Raw genomic sequence first — 14,331 nt, forward strand, 5'->3', positions numbered from 1 at the left:
TGCAGCAGAGATTCTCATAGAAATTCTGGAATCTCCTGCGATGAAGCTGATTCTGAGGGCTTTTCACTCTCACCGCAGGCAGGTTGGTGGTCTTTCTGTCTTCTACCGGCTCCTCTCCGGCCTTGCTCCCCCAGCTCTCTCTGTGCTCTGTCCCCCAAATATTCCTACAGGTCGCACAAGATCTGCCAGCAACCCTCTTATGGTTAAACTGCCAAAATCAAGACTCTCTGCTCACCTTCACTCCTTCATTCCTCTTTTTTCCCGCCTCTGGAACAAACTCCCTCACTCTCTTCAATCCCACTCCTCCCTCCAGGTCTTTAAAACAGCTGTTCACCAGCATCTCTTATCTTCCCCCATCCAAAACTTTGATCTTTTCTACCCCCGTCAATACACCCCAAATCCACCTCTTTCAATCCCCAACTTATTTCCTGAAATTCCTCGTAGTGTTCATTTGTTTTATACCATGTACCCCTTCCCTTCCCCTCCTCCCCTCTCCCCTAGCCCTCTCCCTCCCATAGATCTCCTAATGTCCCTGTTCTCTACTGTTGTGCTTGTGTGCTTTCCTCTCTTCCCATCTTGTCTCCCCCTCCCTTTATTGTTTTATGTGTCCGTTATTTTTTTTTGTGATAATGTGTGCTTAATGTGCAAGCTCTTACACGCGCCTCGATCTTGTATACAAAAAACAAAATATAAAAAACAGTTAAATGGATTACAGTATATTTTGCTTCATGAATACAAGGAGACACCCAGAGTGAGATAATATGTTTACTCTGCCTGCCTGGCATTCAAACGAAATTGAAAATCATTCCAAACAGGGAACGGACTGTTTTTAAGGATGTCATAAAGGACACAAGCATACATTAAGAACTAATGTAACGTGTGAGATAGGGTGATGTAATAGCCGCTGGGGGAAAACGGCGGTAAATTCCCGAATCAATTTAATAATACGCCTATTATATTATCAATCTTTCTTTTATTCAAATTGAATTACATACCTGACACTGTAGAACACAAATGATCTATCATAATACTTCCCAGCATCTCCATTCTTGCAGTACTTCAATTTAAATAAAGGTTCAATGGGATAGTGTTTGGGATTGCTTCTGGATTACTTAAACAGCACTAAATTTTTGGATTCTTAAAAAATGATCATTAAAATCATTATTTTATTAAAAACTAGCCGAAAGCACCCGCCGTTGCCTGGGTTCTTTTTGAATGAATTTACTACTATAATTCAGCTTTTACTCGCGACCGTAGACGATTGACTTCTATAATTCAGCTCAGCTTTTAATTGTGAAATGGGCCCAGCTCGGCCGACGCGGCCTCGCCACAGCCTATAACCTTCCCGGGGCCCGTCCCCACATTTTTGGTTCTTTTTGAATGAATTTACTACCATAATTCAGCTTTTACTCGCGGCCGTAGAAGATTGACTACTATAATTCAGCTCGGCTTTTAATTGTGAAATGGGCCCAGCTCAGCTGAGGTGGGCCTCGACCGGCCTCGCCACCTAGCCTATAACCTTCCCGGGGCCTGTCCTGACATTTTTGGTTCTTTTTGAATAAATTTAATACCATAATTCAGCTTTTACTCACGGCCGTAGAAGATTGACTACTATAATTCAGCTCAGCTTTTAATTGCGAAATGGGCCCGGCCCGGCTGAAGCGGCCTCAACCGGCCTCGCCACCTAGCCTAAAACCTTCCAGGAGCCCGTCCCGACATTTTTTGTATTAGAGGTTTCCTCCTATCTTTCACCGTTCAGGAGATTTGCTTGCGCAGACAAACAAACGAAAACATTCTTTTATAATATAGAGAGAAGAGGTATAGAAGATGAAGTAACGCTGCGTCGGGTATAAATGTTCCATGAACTTTATAGTTACCGAAGGTGGGCGGAGGTCATGTTTTCACCACTGGCTGTTTGTCTGTGAACAGATATCTCAAAAAGTTGTGGATGGATTTGGCGAAAATATAGTGGAGAGGTTGGGTGTGTCACCTTGACGAAATTATTCGATTTGGTGAAGATCAGGATATTAGAATTTTTAAAGTAATTCATCACCATTGGGAGATATGGCCAAAAACCATATATATATATATATATATATATATATATATATATATATATATATATATATATATATATATAGCAGGACATCTCATAAAGTTGTGGACAGATTTTGACGAAACTTGGTGACGATCTGAATGTGGATTCGGATACGAGAATTACTAATTACTGAGTGATTCTTCACCTTTCAGAGATTGGATGAAAAGCGAGTGGATGAGTTATGACAAAACTTGGTGGACGAGTTGGATAGGTGACAAGAACAAGCCGATTCGATTTTGTTTTAAGTCCGGATCCTGATCTGGCCCATCAGTGGATACAAAACCTAAACTGTCCAGCCTGGCGGAGGTATGCTCTCTACCGATTGTAGTTCTCGTTCATGATGCTTTAAGGTCCAGGTTGTTCCACATTTTTCGCTCCCCGTTTGATCTTTGCTCTTCCAGTTGGATCTACAGACTTGGCATTTAATATGGAATTTTTTTTTGTGGGGGTGAACTTACTTTTCAAGATGTCTTAGAACCAAAAGTTCATTGGAATTATGTTGAAATTATTCTAGATTTTGTTAATGTGACCTTTAAAAGAAACAAAAACCACATTTGACATTTCAAAACAAATAAATTGATCCTTGAAAGTGATGTAAACTGATATCGAACTCGATTCATGGACAGTACTGTGTTAAACTTCTGTACGTTTTCCAGAAGTATCTCTTTATTTTGCACATTAGCCAAAAATAATTTCAACAAAAACAAAAGTTAAATTACGACTGGGATTACGGACAGTAAAATTACAGTTCAGTACTTCGTGTAACCCCCACGAGCATTCAGGAGAGCACGTAGATGTTGAGGCATGCTGTTCACGAGATTTGCCAAAGTTTGGACAAGAATCAATTGCCATGCAGTGACAATATCCTGCTGCAATTCACGCACAGAGGTCGGCTGCTGGTCCAAGTGGTCGATTTGACGCGTTAATTCTGCCCACAAGTTCTCTATCGGATTCATATCCGGGGACATGGCAGGCCACTCCATATGCTCTACACCACGGTCAGCATGAAAGTGTTGGATCATGCGAGCACGATGAGGCCGTGCATTGTCATCTTGGAAGACAAAGTTTCCTCGAAAGGCTGCACGAGCAAATGGAAGCAATGTTTCTTCCAGAATGACCCTGTACTTGAACTGGTTCAGGTTTCCATTCAGAACAACCAGGTCAGTTTTGCCCCCTGCATGAAAAGCAGCCCAAACGGTCACCCCACCACCTCCAGCTTGGACTCTTGGCACTATACAATCTTCGTTGTAGCTTTCATGCACTTGTCTGCGCACTTGGACGCGGCCATCTTGACGATAGACCAGAAATCTAGACTCGTCACTGAAGATCACGTGATTCCAGTGTCCTGGCTGCCGTTGACGGTGCTCTCTAGCCCACTGCAATCTGCGCTGGCGGTGTTGTCTGGTCAGGTGTGGCTTTCTCAGGGGACGCCTGGCACGATAGCCTGGTTGAACCAGTCGTTGGTTGACTAGCCTTCTGGATACGGGCACATTTGTCAGTTGCTGCCACTCAACCCTAAGCCGATTAGCTGACTTGGTACGGCCATTGTGGACTAACCGGTGCAGCTGGCGATCATCCCTCCATGTGGTTCTGCGGGGACGTCCTGGCCTCAGTATTGGAGTAGGGACACCCCTCTGAGCATTTCGTTTCAGGATCTTTGACACCTGACCTTGAGTGATGCCATACTGCCGAGCAATAGCACGCTGTTTCATGCCGTAATTTCGTAAAGCCACCACTCCATGACAAACAGCATTGTCGAGTTTACGGACCATCTCCAGAGGAAGCGGCAATAACTTTTGGAGACGTGCAGCAGTTGTTTTCCACTAATACAGAACGCAACAACCCTTGTATGCCCGACTGTGAAGCCAATCATCAAATGCACCTGTCCGTACATTTTGCCACCTGAGATATAATCCTGTTGTTGACTTCTTGCTGCGACAGACAATCAGTGACATGGTTCTTTGAACAAATAAATCACCAAAGTGTAAAAGAAACTCACCAGATTGATATACTGAGTTAAGAAAGTAAACCTAAGTCAAGAAAAAAAAAAATTCCATATTAAATGCCAAGTCTGTATTTACAGCCCTATCCTTGTTGCTGAATACCCTTTCGGCAAGGGCTGATATGGCATAGGGGTTTATGGTCAACTTTGTAGTCGTGTGTATGTGTATTGTGTATACATATTGTCGTGTGACTGCTCTCTGTTAAGACCGAGAGTAAGCCACGGATGGAAACGAGCGTTATCAATTGAAGTGAACGCCTTCATTGACGGATGATATGCGAGAAGGAAGAAGAATACCGACTCACCTGTACGGGCCCCGCACAGGCGTGTTCACCCTGCAAATCAACTCAACCCAAGACTGATGTAAAATGTACAAAGAATAAGATTTATTAAGTGGAATGCCGGGACAAGGAAACGCGACGATAAATCTAAAACCCCCTAATGAGCGCTCCTATACCAGACGCATACATCAAACAAAGGAGGATATAGTAAATTAAAGGTGTCGTCGTGCGTGTGTGGTGCAGCTTATCTCCGTCTGGCTGAGGTGTGTCAGGGATCGTCAGGCTCGAGCACGTCGTCCGAACACGGCTCCGGTTGGTGGGAAGAAGGCCTTGACGCGCCCTTGTTCACGCACTGCTAGGCCAGCGTACGCTGCAGAGCGGCAAGCTTCGCCCCTGCTTCTCCACGCTGCAGTCGCAAGCCGCGCTGGTACGCCCTTCGCTCGCACGGAAAACCCAACTCTTCGTGCTCGCTCAACCGTCTCTCCACCAAAGTCTGAAGGCAAGACAATTGAGCGGAACGTAAGGGAACTCCAGGGCAGGCAGAAGGTCCAAGCGCAAGAGAACAGTCCAAAACCGAGAGCACAAAGGGAGAGAGAGAATATGTCGGTCCACGACCATTCGCTATGGCATCCAAAACAAGAAGAAGAAAATGCAGGCTCGCGAGTTCTTTTGTCGCTCGTCGTCTGACATCACCGACCCTCCCTACCAATCAGTCCGTCGCCTCTCGACCTCTCGAATGTTCTTCCCCTGTCAGTCCTTTACCATTGGCCGAGCACTTCGCGCTCTCCTCCTCACTTCATCGGTCGGTGGCCAATCAGTATGTCATGTCTTGCTCCCTTCCTTCCACCAATCCCAGGGAAGCTTCTTGCCCCACCCTTGGCCAATCACAAGTCCTTCCTTACTCTGCCAATCGGCGGCCTTCGTCCTGCCTCGTATGATGAGTGTTGCTATGCGAACTGGTGCTGTAGCTGGCTGCGGCTCCACCGGCAGTGCCCCAAACTGGCTTCCGGTGAGTTTTATTATTAGGGGGGATTTAATTAGTGTGTGTGCTAATGGGGATGGATTCCTAACTAGTGTCTATGTGCGTTGCCATACGGGACAAAGGAATGATCACAGAGGGAACGACGTACAAGGGAATTAACATAATCCCTGAACTAAATAGCATGCCCCGCCCCCTCGTGGCGGGGACAAATATCCAACTTATCCGACATCCGGGCTACACAGGTCCCTGACTTACTGTACATCGAAGTGGTTCTTGCTACCCACGATCATCGGAGCACCTACCTATGCAGATCTACCTAAATCTATATATATCACTACCCCAAAATTCATAACAATATATACAGGGTGTCTCTATGTATACAGACCTTGTACTGCACTAGCAGCGGTAACCGGCGTTGCTCGGTGTTGTTATAATTCTGTCGGCATTTTGAAGAAATATAATTTAGTCTTGTCCCCCATTTCTTTGTGGGGACCTAAAACACTTCTATAATCCACGAGTTTATGATATCACGAATAAAAATAATAATAATAATTCACGATTTTTAAAAAAATCCAATTTTTCCCATTTTTGCTTAAACACTCCCCTGCACTCGACGAAGAACTTCTGAAAGTTTGATGAAGATCCGTTTGGTCATCTCTGATAAAAATGGTGACACACAAAGACAGACATCTCTCATAGTATGAGAAGAAGACACTGAAAACTATACTATCTTGTTTTTCTGCACTGCCTTATGGGTAACTAACTGATCAGTGATGATTATGTGCAATCATATATATATATATATAATACTAGCAGGAGTACCTGTGTGTGGGGGCGGGGGGTTAGGGGGGGAGGGGGAGAGGAGGCAGGAGAGGGAGGTGTGAGGAAGAAAATGGGGGTAGTGGAAGGGGGAGGGGTGCAAGAGGTGAGGGGAGAGAGAGGGGTAAGATATACTGCATATATATATATATTTTGGGGGGGGGGGGGTTTGGCTTTGACAGGCCCCTCCGTTTTGGGGGAGGGGGATGAGATGGAGAAAAAATTTACCCGTGCAAGGAGTGCTTTAACCTCAGTGTTGCCCAGGTAAAAAAGAAAATTGTAATACCCCTGCCACCAACTCCAGGAGGCGCCACACGGTACACATTTACATAGAGAATTTACGCCACTCTCCCCATCTCCCACACTCCCGAATGAGGCCGCGGCCACATAGCCTATGTTACCCCCCAGACAAAGTTATATTTGTATTTGTACCCCGAGTAAAGTATACAAGTGTTTATAACTGGAGTAAAAGTGTTTATAGCTCAAGCGAAAAAGAAACATTAACATATTTGAAATGAGGGCAAATATAATGGAAAAGCAATTACATCCAAATCAGAATCCATCACAAATGTCAAATCATCATTTTACCTTTTCGTTGAATATATGCTGGTGAATGTGCAGTTCATCACGTTTCTGAGTTAAGTGTGATGACTTTCAGGAAGAAGAAGAACCCTTGCTACCAACTTCGTACACTTCCGGAATTGTTTGATTTAGTGTTCAAATGTTTGCAAATTGTTTTGTATTTATTTATGTGAATGTGTACTTGTATATAATTATAACTGTCATTAATTTAAAAAGGCAGGCACAAAAGAGCGATTTAAAAAATAAAAAGAAAAAAATTCCCAAAGAAAAATATATAATTGTTTGCCTAAAACACTTCCAGAAACTCACTGATGAACCTCTGAAAGTTTGACGAAGATCTGTTCAGCCATCTCTGAGAAAAATGGCGACACAGACACACACACACACAGACACACACACACACAGACAGACAGACAGACAGACCAACGGCGAGGGTGCAGGCTCTTATGTAGTATATATATATATAACCGAAAAAACACGGTCTGTCCGTGAAGCCGTGTGACTATATATCTGTTAATAACGTACTGTTTCAACGTCGGTTGCATCCTGTCATTCACATAGAACCACCTTTAGAGGCCAGTCAGTCTTTTCGGAGAGACATAGTGAGAGTGTGAGATTTGTCAGGATTGAAAGACATGTTCCACTTGTTTGACAAGTCTGTGATTTTGTCCAGGTCTGCAGAGAGTGAGGAGGCTGCAGCCTGCCGATCTGAGGGATGAGGTATGGCGCGGCAGAGAATGGAGTCATCAGCAAAGAGATAGAGGGGATTTTCCACAGAGCGGCAAAAACGGAGCAAAAAAAATCTACGAGCAGCGAGCATGACCTGCTTCTACATTTGTGGCGCTGTGCTTTGCGTTTTCACAACTTTCACAGTCAAACGACCTTTGCGGGATATCCCACCATTCACATGCTAAACATTGCTTCACGGGATATCCTGTCATTCACATGGTAAACATTGCTTCATGGGATATCCTGTCATTCACATGGTAAACATTGCTTCGCGTGATATCCCGTCATTCACACTGTGAGCAGCTTCACATGATATCCCATCATTCACACTGTGAACAGCTTCGCGGATATTCCACCAGCTGCATAACACATCATTCCTGCGAGTTCCTGTACAGAATGAAAACACTCCACAGTATATATTAGTGCAATTAGCTGCCTCCCTTTCCCCCGTTGAAACAATGGCATGGCATGCATTCGCGGATTTTGCCTCACCATTCACGGATTTTCACGATTCAGGAACCAATTCCCCCTTTTTCCATTGAAACAATGCCCCATCATTCGCGGCACTTTCCAGGAACGTATCCCCCACGAATAGCGGGGTCCGACAGTATACATCAGTGTGATGGTTTACACAAATTGCTCGAATCCTTTGAATATAACTGACAGCAAAATCTTATCACTCTTGTGACATCATCGGCAGGGTGGACAATGGTATGGTATTTAGCAATTTCCTGCTGCGTAGAATCGGGCCTTACTCTCGAAACGCATGATGGAACAGCAGCAATCAATAACGAAACATGAACTTCACTACACCAACTATCCCTACACTATCCCTTCACCAATTAAGTATTTCCCTTCCCTTAAAATAAGAGTAGTGGCATAAGGTTTAGGGCGACTGATCATTGGTACAAACAATGACTGGTAAAATACCAATTAAACTACAAGGGTACTTTCAATTTGGGTAGCGGCCTTGTGTTTATAACCGGCTTAAATATATTACAGAAAAAGATACGGTTTCTAAGGTCTTCTGCAGCTTTGGACACTCTTGGTCGGTCAGAATTGGATTGTCAGTCCACCCGAGGTTTGCAGTTGATCAAGGTGGCCATGTTGTGGCACATGGGGTTAATTATGTACAAGTACACATTCATGTCCATCGTCGCATGACTGATCATTCAAAGGCGGATATCCTCGGCCGACAAACCTCATCAAATTGTGCAGGCACTCGTCTGTAAATTTCAACAGGCTTGATGGTTTAATTGAACAAAAGTTGTAATTATTTCCACCTTCACACTGTTACCTTATTTGCCACCATGTTGATTTTCAGCGCATGCATTAAAGCATGATACATGTGATGGTAATTGGTCACCCACATGAGAAAGATAAAGTTACAGTATTAACCATGTACCTTTTAAAAACAAAAGTCAAACCCAGGTCAAAGTTGAACAATTCTCACACAAATAAATCCAAGGGACTAATGAAAAATCCATAGCTTTACTTTTCTGGCTTCAAATGAAAGTCAAATTAAGAAACATTCATGTACTAGAAAGTTTAAAGAACACTTTTGTAAACCCTGGTTTGCAAAACAGCAAACATGTGCAAACCTTGTGATCCACCAGTCAAGCCATACCGCTTACACTTGGGGTTTTTGAGTTTCCTCTTGACCTGATGATCCCTCAGTTATCGATACTAGTATGTTAACAATGCAACAGAACTGAAGATTACACAAAGTAAGCCGCCAAGGCAGCCATCTTATCTCTGGGTCTGTGGCCTCTTCCGGCTTCTCCTTGTCCTCCAGATCCCCATCCACTTCTTCCAGACCCCCTGCCTCTCCGCCCACCCCGACGGCTACCGCGACCGGTGGACCCCTCGGAACCTACTCTCACGGTGGGAGAATCGACGAGGGGCGAGAGGGCCGAGTCGCAGAACATGCAGCCAATGTGCAATGGGGCAGAGTTGAGGAGGGGAGAGGGAGCGGAGTTTGGATATTCCACTCGCACAAGCGAGGCCTCGCAAGTAGGACATACGCCGAGAGAGGACCGGGCACAACCGAAGGTTCCGTCCTCCATATCTGAGGCAGCTGCCTGGGCTGGACATTGGTTTAGGGTTAGAGCAAAGAAGAAGACAATTTTAAGTGTGTGAAAGAATGAAACAGTTGCTCATTGCAAAAAAATTGGATCAATGCATAGTTGTGGTTGAAATCCCTTGTACAACAAAACACAACAACAGGCATTTTAAGGCCATTTTCCCTGCTAGAGCGGGGGTTAGCCTTGCGGTCCCCATGACAATCTTCTCCATTTTGCCCTATTTTCTACATCTCCTTGTTAACCCCCTTGCCCACTTTTCTTCTTCCACCACCTTTAACCAAGTCTTTCTCGGTCTTCCCCATCCTCCACTTCCTTCTACATTCATTTCCATCATTCTTCTCAACCAGTCACTTTCATCCTTCCTCAACACATGACCAAACCATCTCAAACTGTTTCTCTTCACAGCATCCATCACAGGCTCTATTCCCATCATCTTTCGCAATTCATCATTTGTGCACCAAATTTGTGTCATCCATGCACATCTCACTCTAGCAACCGTCGCCGAGTCTGATCCACCTTCTCCATTCAGCAGGTTTACAATTCATTCAGATTTGTTGTTCACAATTTATGTTGTTTACATGTTTACAATTCAATTAATTCATTCAGATTACAATCTTCTTCTTTGAAATCCCTTGAAATTGCACAATATTTATTTATTTATTTATTTTGGTGATGGGTGCCCATCTCAGTTTGGTGTAATAATTGTGGTTGTAAAATATATGAGGGTTTTCCCAATTTAAATTCACACAACATTCCTGGTCTCGACTCGTTGCTGCAAACACCAATGGGCCTCCTTTGCCACACAGAGATGCCAGCCAGTGACAATCTCTATTTAATTCAGTGGGAAGCTGAAAGTGATTGTAATCTAAATAGTCACACTCTCCACATAAAATGTATTTTGCTTCAAAACTTTTCACTCCAATATACAGTCATGTGAAAAAGTAAGTACACCCCATGTAAAGTTTTGACTTTTTCAACATATTTCAACATACAGCTATTTGATCTTCATTTCAACAATATTGATAGATAAAGGTGATATAATATAACAAATATCATGAAACATTTACATTTTGTAGTCCATTGTATAATTTAAATAAACATAAATGCAAATTTCGCATGTGGAAAAAGTAAGTACACCCCTACATTTATCACTACTTCAAATACCTAAAATTTGAATCAGGTGCACCAGCTCAGGTGCAAATGATTAGAACATCATTAGAGAGGATCTTGGAGGAACCTGTCTTATTTAAACCTCAGACATTTAGTTTGGTTTGCTCTTTGTTGTTGAAGTGTGCGGCGTCACCATGCCTAGATCAAAAGAGCTCTCTGAGGCCTTCAGAAAGAAGGTTATAGATGCCTACGAGTCTGGAAAGGGATTTAAAAAGATCTCCAAATAATTTGAAATCAATCATTTGACTGTCCAGAAGAGCATCTACAAGTGGAGAGATTCCAAACAACTGCCAACTTGTTCAGGCCAGGTCGCCCCAGCAAGTTCAGCCCGAGAGCAGACCGCAAGATGCTGAAAGAAGTCTCGAAGAACCCTAGAATGTCATCACGGGACCTACAGGTAGCTCTTGCCGCTGTTGATATCAAAGTGCACGAGTCTACAAAAGAAAGAGGCTGCAGAAATTTGATCTACATGGGAGGTGTGCCAGGAGGAAACCTTTGCTGTCCAGAAAGAACATCAGGGCAAGACTAAGTTTGCCAATGAACACCTTGGCAAAAACCAGCACTTCGGGAACAATGTGCTCTGGACAGATGAGTCAAAGGTAGAGCTATTTGGCCACAGTACCAGAAGACATATTTGGCGAAAACCAGACAGCATTTGACCACAAGAACCTGATACCAACTGTAAAGCATGGTGGTGGAAATATTATGGTTTGGGGCAGCTTTGCTGCATCAGAGCCTGGGCAGCTCACCATCATAGAATCCACTATGAATTCTTCATTGTACCAGAGGGTGCTTGAGGATAATGTGAGGCCATCTGTCGGAAAGTTGAAGCTCAACCGAACGTGGACCTTGCAACATGACAATGACCCCAAACATACCAGTAAATCCACCAAGGAATGGCTGAAAAGAAAGAAATGGAGGGTTCTGGAATGGCCAAGTCAAAGCCCGGATCTAAATCCCATCGAGATGTTGTGGGGGGATTTGAAACGAGCTGTGCATGCAAGAAACCCCTCAAATATCGCACAGCTGAAAGAATTCTGCATGGAGGAATGGACAAAAATTTCTCCCAGTTGATGTCAGAGACTGGTAGACAGTTATAAGAAATGCCTACTTGAGGTTGTTTCTGCCAAAGGGGGCAATACCATCTATTAGAGCCAAGGGTGTACTTACTTTTCCCACAGAAGGAAATGGCATCTCTGTTAATTTTTTGTTGAATTAATTTTTGCAAAGTCAATTGTTCATTGTTTTTTGTTCAATTAGATCACCTTTATCTATAGATACTGTTTAAATGAAGATCAAATATTGATATGTCCACATATGTTAAAAAGATTTTAAAAACATTTCATGCGGTGTACTTACTTTTTCCACATGCGAAATTTGCATTTATGTTTATTTTAATTATACAATGGACTACAAAATGTAAATGTTTCATGATATTTGTTATATTATATCACCTTTATCTATCAATATTGTTGAAATGAAGATCAAATAGCTGTATGTTGAAATATGTTGAAAAAGTCAAAACTTTACATGGAGTGTACTTACTTTTTTACGTGACTGTAATGCAGAATAATCCAATAATGGAGAAGGTGGATCAGACTCAGCAACGGTTGCTGGAGTGAGATATGCATGGAAGAAGTTTCGGGAACTGAGTGGCGTGTTGACGAGGAGGGGAGTGTCGTTGAAGCTGAAGGGAAAGGTGTACGCTGCATGTGTGAGAAGTGTTATGATTTATGGGAGCGAGACATGGGTAATGAACATAGACCAGCAACGAAGGCTGGAAAGGGTGGAAATGCGAATGGTTCGGTGGATGTGTGGAGTATCGTAGAGAGAGAGGAAGACGAATGATGAATTGCGAAAGATGATGGGAATGGAGCCTGTGATTGATGCTGTGAAGAGAAACAGGTTGAGATGGTTTGGTCATGTGTTGAGGAAGGATGAAAGTGACTGGTTGAGAAGAGTGATGGAAATTAATGTAGAAGGAAGTAGAGGACGGGCAAAACCGAGAAAGACTTGGCTAAAGGTGGTGGAAGAAGAAATGTGGGGAAGGGGGCTAACAAGGGGAGATGCAGAAAATAGGGCAAGATGGAGAAGATTGTCATGGGGACCGCAAGGCTAACCTCCGCTCTAGCAGGGAAAATGGCCTTAAAATGCCTGTTGTTGTTGTATAATGCAGAATATGTTTGAATTTCCATGGTTACCTGTTAGTACCCAAATTTCCCAAACAACCACTACCTAAAATTGTTACCTGGGAGTACAGTGACTCGTGAGGCATTGCGAAACGCGCGGATAGACAGGGGACACCGATTGCAGCAAAATATCCAGCGTGGTCCAGAGACGGGGTCCAGTAGCACGAGGCCGGTCTGACAACTTCCACAGCGGGATACAGCGAGGGCTCTCTCTCCATGGGGACAGCTAGGGTGCAGGCAAGAGGGGCAACCCTGCCCTGTGGAGGAGAGAAGCAAAGAGTTACAATTTCGAATAATAAATGCCTTTGCAGTCGAGATGAATATAATCGATTCATCTATCGATGTTAATCCACGCTGTCGATGTTAATATAAGCCCAATGATGATCCACTGTAAGGTAGATTGAAGATATAGCTCTTTGTCACCATGCAATCTGTCCTGAAATAGAGGTAAACACTTGTGTGTGCTCTCATTGAAAGTAGTGTTTGTGTCAGTCATACAAATGTCATCGTAATGGATATTTTTGAACATCAATTGCACTTTCGCAGAGCAGCGAAGAAACTGCTGTGGCCCAAAATCAGGCTACATCTATACTATATCTACAGACTTGGCATTTAATATGGAATATTTTTTTTTTCTTGACTTGGGATTAGTTTCTGAACTCAGTCTATCAATCTGGTGAGTTTCTTTTACGCTTCGGTGATTTCTTTGTGAAAAAAACCATGTCACTGATTGTCTGTCGCAGCAAGAAGTCAATAACAGGTTTATATCACAGGTGGCGTGACAAAATGTACGAACAGGTACATTTGACGATTGGCTTCACAATCGGGTATATAAGGGTTGTTGCGCTCTGTATTAGTGGAAAACAACTGCTGCACGTCTACAAAAGTTATTGCCGCTTCCTCTGGAGATGGTGCGTCAACTCGACAATGCTGTTTGTCATGGAGTGGTGGCTTTACGAAATTCCGGCATGAAACAGCGTGCTATTGCTCGGCAGTATGGCATCACTCAAGGTCAGGTGTCAAAGATCCTGAAACGAAATGCTCAGAGGGGTGTCCCTACTCCAATACCGAAACCAGGACGCCCCCGCAGAACCACAAGTTGGGATGATCGCCAGCTGCACCGGTTAGTCCGCAATGGCCGTACCAAGTCAGCTAATCGACTTAGGGCTGAGTGGCAGCAACTGACAAATGTGCCTGTATCCAGAAGGCTAGTCAACCAACGACTGGTTCAAGCAGGCTATCGTGCAAGGCGTCCCCTGAGAAAGCCACGCCTGACCAGACAACACCGCCAGCGCCGATTGCAGTGGGCCAGAGAGCACCCACCGTCAATGGCAGCCAGGACACTGGAATCACGTGATCTTCAGTGACGAGTCTAGATTTCTGGTCTATCGTCAA

At 43.8% G+C, this 14,331-nt stretch overlaps 1 protein-coding gene across 4 annotated transcripts in view; it reads right to left on the reverse strand.

The window, feature by feature from the left end:
* Positions 1-8,970: 8,970 nt before the first annotated feature.
* Positions 8,971-14,331, reverse strand: part of LOC137425225 (DNA topoisomerase 3-beta-1-like) — a 36,196-nt gene continuing 30,835 nt past the window's right edge. For all 4 annotated transcript variants that reach the window (XM_078776429.1, XM_078776427.1, XM_078776428.1 and 1 more), the window contains 2 exons: positions 12,996-13,193; positions 8,971-9,579 (listed from right to left, as the gene is read on the reverse strand). In XM_078776429.1, the coding sequence (XP_078632555.1) occupies positions 9,212-9,579; positions 12,996-13,193 (566 nt within the window). In that variant the 3' untranslated portion in view covers positions 8,971-9,211. The remainder of the gene's footprint in view (positions 9,580-12,995; positions 13,194-14,331) is intronic.

This window comes from Myxine glutinosa, chromosome 4, assembly GCF_964187855.1.
Source record: "Myxine glutinosa chromosome 4, kmMyxGlut1.1, whole genome shotgun sequence".
Classification (NCBI taxonomy): Eukaryota; Metazoa; Chordata; class Myxini; order Myxiniformes; family Myxinidae; genus Myxine; species Myxine glutinosa.